Raw genomic sequence first — 11,637 nt, forward strand, 5'->3', positions numbered from 1 at the left:
CTCGTCAGATAGGAGCTCTACGTCACGTGTCACAAGAGGTCGCAACACTGTGAGTTCATTTCAAATTGCAAAGTAATGAAACCATTAAATTTACAACGATACCCTAAGTAATTATCCCGTCTAAAATATAAACTGTCTTGACCACACAAATTATGTAGATTCCTAGGATCATGCAAATGACAACTTGAAAATCATTTGATTCCATTATAGAGCACTGCTCTGATTGAAAATTCGTCCATCCTACTGGGTAGGGGGGACAAGCCCACTCTGGCTATGTTGACTAGCTCGACGTTGTTTTTCAACGATAATATGAGTGTAATCTCGTATCAGATGAGCAATCTGAGAGGCCTGCACATGATGGATTGGTTACCATGACAACAGAACTTAAATTTGGCTATACTGTAGGGTATACCTGGCTCGTGTTGAACACAAACTTTGTTCCTTTGGTCAAACTTTCTGTTACAATCATGAGATTCTTCAAGGAAGGACTGAACACTAATTTGTTAGACATGTTTTAGTGGAATAATTAATCGTCTTACCTATAGTTTACTATGCTTCGATATGTGTATGAAACCAGAGCCTCCTGTAAATAAACTGATCAATACTTGTACAGTGAAACTGCAATACTGAACTTATTACCTTTTCCCTCCGTTTCAGTATATGAATACCATCTTGATCAATGGCCAACCATAGATTCTTTGGAAGAGTTGATGTGTATGATTGCTAAAATCATCACACCATTATAGCCAACAGTCTGTTCTTAGCCAAGTAGTTACCTACCAGCACTTCAAACAGAGTAGATCCATATAGAGACCATTGACGGACAAATTCCATATAGGCGTGGTTGCACTCATCTTTGCTTCGTCCAATCAAGTCTCTGTGCTTCTGAGCAATTTTGACTGGTTCGACACTCTGCTGCATGTGTTTTGGGAGACATCGGGTCACAATAGAAGTGTAATCACATGTCTGGTGTTCATGATATTCTCCAAGCTCCACGTGTGCTCGCAAGGCTGCCAAGTACACCTAGAAACCAACCACATGTGTCAAGGTATGCATGGAATATATAAAATGAATGCTTACTGCTTCCTCGTAAGAGACTGGGAATCGATCGTTCATCACATCATCAATGGCTTGATGGAAAACTAAGTCAAATTCTACTCGATCAGTAGGGTTGGTATAAGGTTTAAGGAATAGCCGTTTCTAAAGAGAAAGCAGTGTCTACATGGAGTCAGTGTGGTAGTAAAGATGCACGCCACCTTGAATGTGAGTTTGAGAGATTTGTGTGAGTTGGTGCTCTTCGCATATTTCTCCCATTTAAAGATGGCATCAGCGACCTTCTCCTGCGGTAGCATATTTCTCTCTAGTGATCAGTCCACAAACTTTCAGACATGTTTCCAAAAAGTCTGCATCTATTTACTTCATTACCCAATTGACCAAAGACTTCAAACAAGGAAAATCCGCTTGCATCAGATCGAAGGCCAATGCGGTCTTTTACCATCTCTACAACCTATTGTGCAGAACAGAAGCAATGACAGAAATAGGCAGCCATACATGTGATGTTGAATACCTCTTCTGTTGTTGCTGATGGATCAAACTCTAATGCTCTAAACTGACCATCCATGAAATGGAAACGAGCATGAATTGGGCGCCTTGGAAACAATTAATTTTTACTGTATTATCAACGAGGTATACGACAATTTAGCAAACTTGTTCATGACACATAAAACTTCTTGACGTGATGGTGGATACTTTCTGTTCTTGTTCATCTGAGTCCGTTGGACAGCCTATAAATGAAATTTGGTGAGAACAGCTTGGCTGTATAATCAATATCAGGCAACTATATAACCTGGATACAGTATTGTGCCCATTGACCCTCTTCACTCATTGTATCAAGACTGCAGCGTCGTAGATGTGCCATCAAATAAGCCACAAGATGCTATGTACAGGAAGCCATCTGTACTAAAACAATTGTGTTGCAATTAATTTTATAGAAATGACCTTGCTCCGTGGTACAACGACCCCACACGTAAATGCCATAATGCGCCAGTTTTGAATGTTGATTCTGCTGTTTGGGTCTAAAATTCAGAAAGCAAACTATTGCGTACCACTATGTTTGTCTGTCTATCTGTATATGTATGCATGTATGTATGTTTGGCTGTCTTCTGTATATGTATGCATGTATGTATCAGTGATGACACCACTTTGTCAAAACTCAATGGCCAGACATACATACATACATACATACATACATACATACATACATACATACATACATACATACGTACATACATACATACATACATACAACATACATACATACATACATACATACATACATATATATATATATATATATATATATATATATATATATATATATATATATATACATACATACATACATACATACATACATATGTACATACTTACGTACACGTGAGAAACCTTTATTCATAAAGGTATAGCACTGCCAGGTAGAGCCTACATTGCATTCATACAACGGTGCACTGTAAAAGTATACCCGGTAGTAAAAACAGTGTCTAGTACCACACTACCAACTCTCTTCTTGCCCAAATGGCAAATGAACAACATACATCTTTGTGACAAACAGATCATAACAATATAGTCAACTGATTCTTGTTGGTGGAAGACACATTTGCAATGGAAGAGAAAGATGACTGAGAGATCATGCTTCTGGAATCAACTTCCAGAGCCTCAAAACACACTTTGTATTCCTGTCTGAGAATTTCTTCGACAAGGTTATCATATGTTCTTGTTTCCTTTCATGTGAATTCTCTATTCTGTCTTTGAAACCAATGGTTACTTCGTAGATGATTAGTTTCTTTGCACAGCGACTGAACACACATATGTTAGAAAAGAAGCAAAGTATCTCAGATAAAAATGGATAAGTTATTGGGTAAATAACATTCAAAGACGTATTCATCATGATCTGATATGTGATCTTGGATGTGGTTCTTGATAATAGACAACACTTGATTATGCCTGCAAGTATACCGTCGTTGGATAAGGGACACAGCTAGGGCAGTTGTTCAAGACATGATATAGTGTTTGCATATACACATACTGTACATAAATAGTATGTTTGTACATACGTATGAAGAACAAATAGAAAATGCTCATTACAGAAAAACGGTGAAATATGAGGAACTTGTTGAGAGCTTTCAATATGATGTATCTTTTGAAGCTATAAAAGTTGGTTCAAGGAATGATAGCATGGTCATCTTGCCTTTCTCAATCGTGTTGCTCCATCAACAAAGAAGCAAATGTCACAATTGCCTAAATGTATTTGTCAAACTGTTATATGTAGATCATATGTTCTAAGAGAAATAGTGTAGAGTGGTACTAGGTTGTAACAAACTCTCCAGGTTAATTTGCTCTTTTAGTGCAACATTGTTTATAGCAGTGTAGGCACTGCCTGGAAGTGTAACCCTAGCTTGTATTCTAATAAAAGTGTTTCTCATCTGTGTATAAATGTGTCTACATCATTAGGTACACATCCATGCATTCCAACATTGAAAACGTGACATTACACTAACCAGGTTGGTCTGTTGTCTGTTTGATCAGCTGTAAGTAAAATTCATTGCAAAGGACTTCTTTCTCCAAACATTTTGAAATGACCATCTGAATCATTCCAACATGCATTGGATCATCCGTTTCGAATCCACCTGAGCTGGTAATGCCTGCATAGATCTGAAGAGATGAGAACATTCTGCATGCTAAATCTTCTAGCTCGTCTCCAACAATCACGGAGAGAGGCTGAGATAGACGGCTCTTTGAGTATGACCAGTAGTTCTGTTTGAACACCTTCTCAAAGTCTTTTCCTTCTTTCTCTTTCTGGAGTCTTTCCAGTTTTGCTTTGTTATACCTAGACAAAAGGTGTTGATATGCAGAACCTGTGAAATTATCAACTAGCGTTTACCTTCTTAGCGTTGTTGTGAGAAATCCACCACTGCTATCTGCTGGCCGTCTTAGCAAGTTGTGATCAGCCAAATTCTTTCTGGCAAATCTGACATCATTCCATGCTTTCATTCGCTCTTCCTCCGTTATTCTCCCCTGTCACAAAAGTCACTCATTTGCAGCCACTTTAACTACTGTTTTAGCAAGATATTTACTCTTCGAAGGCGCAGGTCACCAACTCGAAGGAAATTGCTGTGTTGTGGTGAATAGCTAGCAATGAGTGCAGCAATGTCATCTTTATGAGCTGTCTGGAATGTGTAATATTTCTGCTCTTCAGGAGATTTGGTTTTCATGTTTAGGGTGACAGCTTGCTCTAGTACGTCGACAGCAACTGACTCGAGGCGGGAGTATGGAAACTCTGCCATGATGGCTTTTGTTCTGACATGGACAAACCTGAAACCTGCATGGTCAAGTGCCAAGATGAGATTGTTAGGGTATGACCAGAAACCCTTGTAGATGACGAAGAAGAATGTGGATCCATACAGTTGAAAGTTTTTCACAGAAGTAAGGTACCAAACTTTTGCTTGAATGCTTGATTTTCCACTCCCATACTCCTACAATGCAAACGTAGAACACTAAGTAACAAGGCTATGACCAAATGCAATGGTAACCTTGTGTGCTGCAGCAATAGCTCTGCTCCAATCAGCCACTGAGTAGTCCCGTCCTTGAATTACTCTCTCTGGCAGATATGTGAATATGTCGCTGTACCTGCATTGTATACATTAAGTCGTACAATTTAGTGCAATTCCATAAACACTCTACCTGGTATCACTTTGTGGATCATAGTCTCCCCAGGTAACCTGGCATTGAAATCCAGCCAGCTGGAGAGCAACACGTTCATCTACTGGGAACTCGTCAACCTGCAGATGCAACTCATTACAATTGTGGATGCCCTTCAATTGTATTGTCAACAGCTTCACGTACCCTCACAACACTGTGGACAGCCTGAGCATAGATCATATGATACTCTATGGGATCTTGAGGAATTTCTTTAGGATTTCGAAACAGGCGTTTGCGGAAGACAAACTTGCTGTCTCCAGCACCCATAGCAGTAGTATGGCCCTTCTTTGAAACAGTCGTGTACTTTGTCATTTGAATTGAAGAACGTTTATCCCTAGGGGTAACAACAAGTCTGTTATAATGACATCTACTCAGAATCCATATTTATTCAAGGTTTTTTTTAACAATCTGTCACCAGCCTACCTTTCCCATACAGCGAGTAGATCAGCAATGTACTCAACACCGCGAATATACCTTTCTCGCTCAGGATTCACCTGCCAGATTGATATGTTTATTCAGTAATGCAAGTTGAATGATCAAGTAGACTGACTGACCTCATACAGGGCCCATCCATCAACATTTTGCAGCTCTATCTTATCAGCAAGAACTCTGACAACATCTGCACCCGTAGCTGAAGGGTCTACTCCGATTGCTTTGGCTTTTCCATCAAGGAAGTAGAATCGACAGATAAGGTTGTTCAAATTCCGAACGCACTAAGCATAAAATCTGTTCAAATAACTGTATGAGTCCTGACCAAGTAGTATATTGAGTTACCGCAATCTCCATGCTTGATGGAGGCATCTTACGCTGTGTTGCTTTTGTAATTCTTAGTGTGTTCAAGCACCAGACAGCGTACCGATCCACATTAGGATCTTCAAAGTGACGTTGAATGAAAGCTTGCAAAAACTACCGAAAGATAAGAGACCATCAATTAATATATGTATTCTCTATCTGGCAATTATAGTGGCCATTTCTGGAAAGTTCTTGCAATGGGTCACGTGCACCTAAAATGGGTACAAACGGTTTGAATTTGATTGAGTCATTCGGGTATTACCTTACTGAGTGGTTTGTTAGGTGGGAAGGCAACTACACATAGGCACAGAAGATGCCATCCTCTCACTACTTGCTCCAATTTCGGGTTGCCAGTCAGTTGCCGTATGATTTGACAATAAATTTCGTCACGTAATTCAGTCCGTTCTAGGCCATAGGCAATGATACTTTGGATAGTCAAATTGATCTGGTCAGGTTTCAAATCTCCACGCAAGAATTTACAGAGATCCTGAATAATTTGACAACAGAACAGTCAGGACATTATTCGTCAATCTCACAAACAACAAACCTTGAAAATGCTACAAGCTAAGTTGACGTTTTCAGGGTCATGCATGTGGATCAGAGATGTGGCTAGACTTGGGTTTTTGGTGTATCGAACCATCTCATCTTTAGGCATCGTATCCTAACAATAAATAATTATAGGAAGTTGATCTTCAAGAATATAGCCGTTGTTAAATACCCCTTTTAGACCAGACTTGGATCTCTTGCGTAGTGTTAACGTCCCCAGTCCTCCCGAATCTTTTGGATGGTCATTGAACCATTTCTCAGCAAAGGCAACCATGCTGTAGTCTTGTGCATTGAATGCCTCTTCCTTCTTGTCTTCCTCTTCTGCTAGACCTAATAGTTTCTTTTGTATACGTCGTTTGCGTCTCATTGTTCGGCTTCCGTCTGCTTTTGGTTGAGACTCTCGAAACATAGCATCCAACTCAGTTTGAATCTGGCCAACGAAAGCCAGCTCATGTGCTCCATCTGGCTGCGGCTTTTCTCGCAAGAATTCAAACATAGCATCAAGATCAACCTCACCAGTAGCTTTCTTAGTTTTCCTTGATTTTATCTCAGCCATACGAGCCAATGAATACAACTCACGTTGTGCAGCTCTGTTTAACGGAAAACATGGATATCATGCAACTGTGAGCCGCTTTCATGCACAAGACTTGTGACATCTTACTCAAACGAGTCTTCTACTGCCTTTGTCTGACGCAATGTTTCTTGTTTTCGTTGTTCCTCTATTGCCAACTGTTTTCGCCTGTCTTCTTCTGCTTTCATTCTCCTCCGTCGTTCTTCTTCTTCTCGTTGTCTTTTCCTTCTCAGCTCAGCCACAAACTCACGAGCAAACATTCCACGCAGATACGACTATTTAGTAGTGTATTATTGTTAAGATGATAGCTAACATGCTGAATCCATGGGTTTACCTGAATAACTATGGCTGCCCTTCGTTTTCGAACAAATCTAATCCTGTGAATCTGACAGCGAATGAAAGCTTGAATTTTGATTGATGCAGCTCTCATGGCAATGAACTCTGCAAAAATCACAGCAATTCAGTAGTAACCACCATCATGCAAATGTGTTGTTGTACTTACTTCTTCTATAGAGAGCTCGTCTCCAGTATTTCTGTATACAGACAATTGTATCATGCAGGAGAATCTTTCTTTTCTCCTCCAGCGGATCAAACACCGTGTTTCTCAGAAACACTTTCGTTTTGCCAATTTGCCACTCGGTTTCTGGCAGTTTCAGTGAGCGAAGAATGTAGGCCACGGCCTGCTTATCATCTTTTGGCAACGGCTTGGGGTCCTTAGCTGCAAGGCATCTGTATTTGTCAAGAAATGTTGCAGCTGGTACATGAACAGGAAACCCCTACAGCACAGGTCAATTTTAGTACTTCTGATTAATCTAATGAAACAATTTTGACACCCAGAAACGTGCTACGCCAGACCGGTCATCATTTGCTTTCTACACCCCTGTATTGGTCTCACAAGGCAACAGTTTCCTCCTACCTTCCAGAAGGGAACTCAAGAATAATGTGCGGTTTTCTTTAATGCTACATCTACATACGTTTACCATATTTCCATGCATTTACCTGCATGCCGGTTTGAGCCAGGTATTACCAGGGTGCTGGTATAGCCTGGGGTATACTGGCATGCCGGAGAGAGGTGATTTAACCAACCTCCCTGTAGACTGGACCCATAAACAGTTGCTGTATCCGTTCTTAGATGTTGATTGAACTAACATAAATAACACTAAGATGTATACTTTTCTCATCTAGATGTAGGATATAATTAACCCGATAATGTTTGATTTTCTCTGTCTTCATCCTCCTTTTCTTCATCGTCTTCCTCCTTTTCCTCATCTGTCAGCCCTGTGTGTTCTTCTGTTTGTTCAAACTGTTCCTCTGCTAGAGCATCTCATTACTGACAAAGACACTCCACATTTTCTAGTGACTTTTGTTTTGTATCCAACAAGCTCATCATCTTGCATACTACCGCTAGCTTTTTATTGATTGCGTATGACTTTCTGCCACACTGCGAAAATCCATTCTCGATACCTTCTGGCTGTTTAACATCTGTTTCTCTCTCTCTCTCTCTCTCTCTCTCTCTCTCTCTCTCTCTCTCCTAGCTGGGTTTCTGGAGAAGCTGCATTCTCTAGGTTAACATCTGCCATCGAATCGAATTATGGTGCATGCAGTAGAATTTCACACATGTCATTGTGTAGTTGTTTCCTTGCCATTGCTTGCACTTCCTCGTGCTATACTGGCATGCCGGTATCGTTACCAGAGTCCGACAAGCAAGTTTCTGGTAATCCCCACTTATAACAGCATGCAGTAAATGCACAGAAATACTGTGGTAATCACAATATCGTGTGTCTTAATTATTGCATGGCCAAGAAATAAACTAAGTGGTACGTGTAATAACTTGCTTGTAGTTGTACTCTTCTTTTTGAAAAGTGCAAGTTTTATTCACTTTAGAGAACATCCTACCTCTCTTCTGATCCTGATAATATCCAGCATTCCTGAATATCGAAGTTGAGTGATGATCAAGTCATCATCATAGTCATCTGCTGCTTTGTTGTGATTGGGCTTCAAACATCGAACATACCAAGGATTGGTTTTTGCCAACACATCCACAAGAGCAATTAGCTGCTGCCGGAATGTGTCACCAACTGTTGGCTTTCCCTGATTCACAAATTGATTAATGTCAGATTTAAAAGATGTTACTTACTTTGCTGTTTACCTTGGTGCTTGACTTGGTGCTTGGTTTGTTAAGGACATTTGATTGTTGCCTGGCCATGTCAAGACTTCGTGACAAAACATCCTAATCACAAGACTCAGTATAGCTGAGGAGCAATTGAAAAGAACTTGGATTTAGCATACTTGATAGTTTGTTACGTCCTTCACAAATGGATCCTTTGATTTTCTCATGAAGTCAAAGAGTTGATCTTGCTGAACATCCTTGTTCTTGTCAAGAAAGTTGTATACATTATACATGACTGGTCCTGCGTAGTGTTCAACTCCAAACTGGACAAGCCAGAGACGCTTATCATCTGCCATTACATAGTTGGGATGGGCCTTGAGAGCTGCATTCTGCTTCTCAATATACGACGTATCTGTTCCCTAATAATAATAATTGGCCTCCGTTAAAAACAGATGCAAAGGTAAGGTGCTTCTTATTATCCGAGACCTTTGGAAACCGGCATTCATCATCTAACATCTTGAGGATACACTTGGGTGGCTAAATTAAAAAAATATTTAACTACAGAGTCATTACTTGATCTTTCAGCATTGGACTCGTGTACCTTTTCAATTAGCTGCAGGCATACAGTGTTGTCAGTGAAACTGATATGGGAAAAATTGATGTCTTCATCAGCATACTAAAACAGTGAAACCAGTTTATTTACAAGTGGAAGGCTGGCAGTGTAGCAAGGAACTCACAATTTGTTGCTCAAGTGAGAACACATAGTGGTTGAAGAACTTGTGTAACTTTTCATTTGTGTAGTTGATACAGAGCTGCTCAAAGCTGTTGATCTGCACATTTCACATGATTGATACAGATGTGAAGCAAGACATGAATTAATGGTTTACAGCTTACCTGGAAGTTCTCAAAACCAAATATATCAAGAACTCCAATGAAGCGACTTCTCTCCTTTCCAGGATTGGTACAGCTGTTGATTTGACCAACTAGCCAGGCAAATGTTCGAGAATACAGGGCTTTGGCCATGGCATGTCGATTCTCTCTTGCCTGAGAATTAAAAAATCAAGATAGTCAAGTGAGACATGATGAATATGATGTAGCTATTACTGACTTCGTGTAACTTTAAGGGAATTTCTGTAATTTGTCCCCTCACTAGAATTTGTCTGTGTGTCGCAACCTTTTTCACATCATTAAGCTTGATTCGAAGCAGGTCTGCAACCTTTTCTGCAATTGCATAGTCTTTTGATGTAAGCTGAGATGCCTCGCCATCGTCTATCCCTTCAAACTGAAAATTTCCTATCCACAGGACAGCTGCAACGACACTAAACATGCCATCGGAAATATCATCGGCAACATTGAGGACAATAAGAGCTCGACGCAGACTGTCAAACATTTCGACATCGTCTACACCATCGAGGGTATAGCATCCACTCTGGTTGATATACTCAAACGTAAGATGCCACTTTGCTTTTAATTCAGGATTTTTCATTGCTCCAGCAACCAACTGATAGAAGACATGGTAGTTTCGTTCGTCCTTGGCTTGAAACGTGATTCGAGACATTTCCAGTAGATAATCCTGAATGATGCATCCACAAATGCTAAATCGATTGTCGAAGCAGACTTGAATAAACTTTCCAAATCGACTCGAGTTGTCATTACGGATAGTCTTTGCATTACCTAGAATAGTGAACAAATTACAATCAAAATTTCAATAAATTGTTGTCATGAGAACCAAAAGCTTCCAAGACTGTGTTGGCTTCCACGATCTGTTGCTGAACCCATTTCGTTTCGCTACTTGTCACCGCACAAAGATACTGCAAAATGAACTTGGTCGTCTCCGTCTAGTGAAGAAACATTGATTTTGTTTCATTTATTTCAATGCAAAATTAGGCTAGCTAGTCTCGCGTAGCCACACCCTACCGCCGCGCCCGGATGCATGCCGCGACGGTAGGATCCGGTTACGCGAGTCTAAGACCCAGGATAATAGACCTCACCTTTCCTGCTCCACTCTCTCCGCTGATAACGCAAGATTGGTTCTTGGTCGTGTTTTGGAGATTGTAATAGGCCGCTTCAGCAGTGGCAAAGACATGGGGTGGAACTTCAGCCATTTTCCTTCCAGAATATGCCTCGATTTGTTCCTGAACGAAAAGTGGGCGGGGTTAACGAGTACGTGGGCGTTGTCTAGGGCCGTGCTGTTTACGCACAAAACAAGACGAAACTCACCTGCTCGTAGATTCCAAGATCCTTATACGGATTGACTGCAACGAGAATGGTGCCCGTGTAAGTCTGAAACGTGTGAGTAAAGGAAAACGGCAAAAACAATTCGAAAAACGGATTGCATTCGAACATGCTCGGCCTTCCTCGATTCTCTGGCTATTCGTTCGACGACTCGATGCGCGTAGCGACGTAAACAACTGTTCGCTGCGTTCGAATCGCGACGAGAACGACGGACGTCGACGGCACGTGCATTGCGCTATCTTTAGCACATTGCAGTTTGGGATGGATACATATATGCGGTCGTGCTTGTAGCGAACTTTCAAGTTTGTGTTGATGCCGTGAACGTCGATGTCGCTGATCACGGTCATGTCGGGCACGCCATCCGACGGTTTGGCGCCTGAAAACGAGAGAAGCCGTAGCAGTGCAATCACCCTGGGGGAGACACAGCCCCATCGCTTGGATGGCAAACAGCTCACCTTCGGCGATCAATCGAGGTCGATCGAATATTGAGAGCATATCAGATGTCTCAATCAGCAGCTTACCGGCCTGCAGAAGCGTGCTGTCCTGCCAAACAACTCGGACTTGTTTTTGCAACGCCCGAAATGGTCACGCCTTCTATCGGTCTCCACCCAATCTGCGTAGCCCG

General features: G+C 41.1%; 1 protein-coding gene across 1 annotated transcript; it reads right to left on the reverse strand.

The window, feature by feature from the left end:
* Positions 1-22: 22 nt before the first annotated feature.
* Positions 23-11,604, reverse strand: LOC134179800 (unconventional myosin heavy chain 6-like). Its single transcript, XM_062646757.1, has 40 exons — positions 11,468-11,604; positions 11,282-11,388; positions 10,998-11,060; positions 10,769-10,912; positions 10,507-10,615; positions 9,886-10,451; positions 9,672-9,821; positions 9,515-9,607; positions 9,379-9,453; positions 9,264-9,314; positions 8,957-9,196; positions 8,817-8,897; positions 8,564-8,758; positions 7,170-7,443; positions 7,002-7,108; positions 6,758-6,942; positions 6,269-6,686; positions 6,098-6,211; positions 5,813-6,037; positions 5,533-5,664; positions 5,313-5,471; positions 5,182-5,252; positions 4,903-5,092; positions 4,741-4,838; positions 4,590-4,686; positions 4,134-4,532; positions 3,941-4,074; positions 3,558-3,886; positions 1,999-2,075; positions 1,847-1,936; positions 1,708-1,784; positions 1,568-1,649; positions 1,426-1,507; positions 1,257-1,360; positions 1,081-1,200; positions 781-1,023; positions 640-723; positions 540-583; positions 413-488; positions 23-348 (listed from the first exon to the last, which is right to left on the reverse strand). The coding sequence occupies exons 1-40, from the start codon at positions 11,505-11,507 to the stop codon at positions 241-243; spliced, it is 6,033 nt and encodes a 2,010-aa protein (XP_062502741.1). The 5' UTR covers positions 11,508-11,604; the 3' UTR covers positions 23-240.
* Positions 11,605-11,637: the final 33 nt, after the last annotated feature.

This window comes from Corticium candelabrum, chromosome 5 (genome assembly GCF_963422355.1).
Source record: "Corticium candelabrum chromosome 5, ooCorCand1.1, whole genome shotgun sequence".
Classification (NCBI taxonomy): domain Eukaryota; kingdom Metazoa; phylum Porifera; class Homoscleromorpha; order Homosclerophorida; family Plakinidae; genus Corticium; species Corticium candelabrum.

Coding starts and splice junctions, on each gene's coding strand:
- LOC134179800 (XM_062646757.1), bottom strand. CDS start 11,507: ATGCTCTCAATATTCGATCGACCTCGATTGATCGCCGAAG. Junction 6,038..6,097: donor TAGCTTGTAGCATTTTCAAG/GTTTGTTGTTTG, acceptor CAAATTATTCAG/GATCTCTGTAAATTCTTGCG. Junction 4,839..4,902: donor CTGTCCACAGTGTTGTGAGG/GTACGTGAAGCT, acceptor TTGCATCTGCAG/GTTGACGAGTTCCCAGTAGA.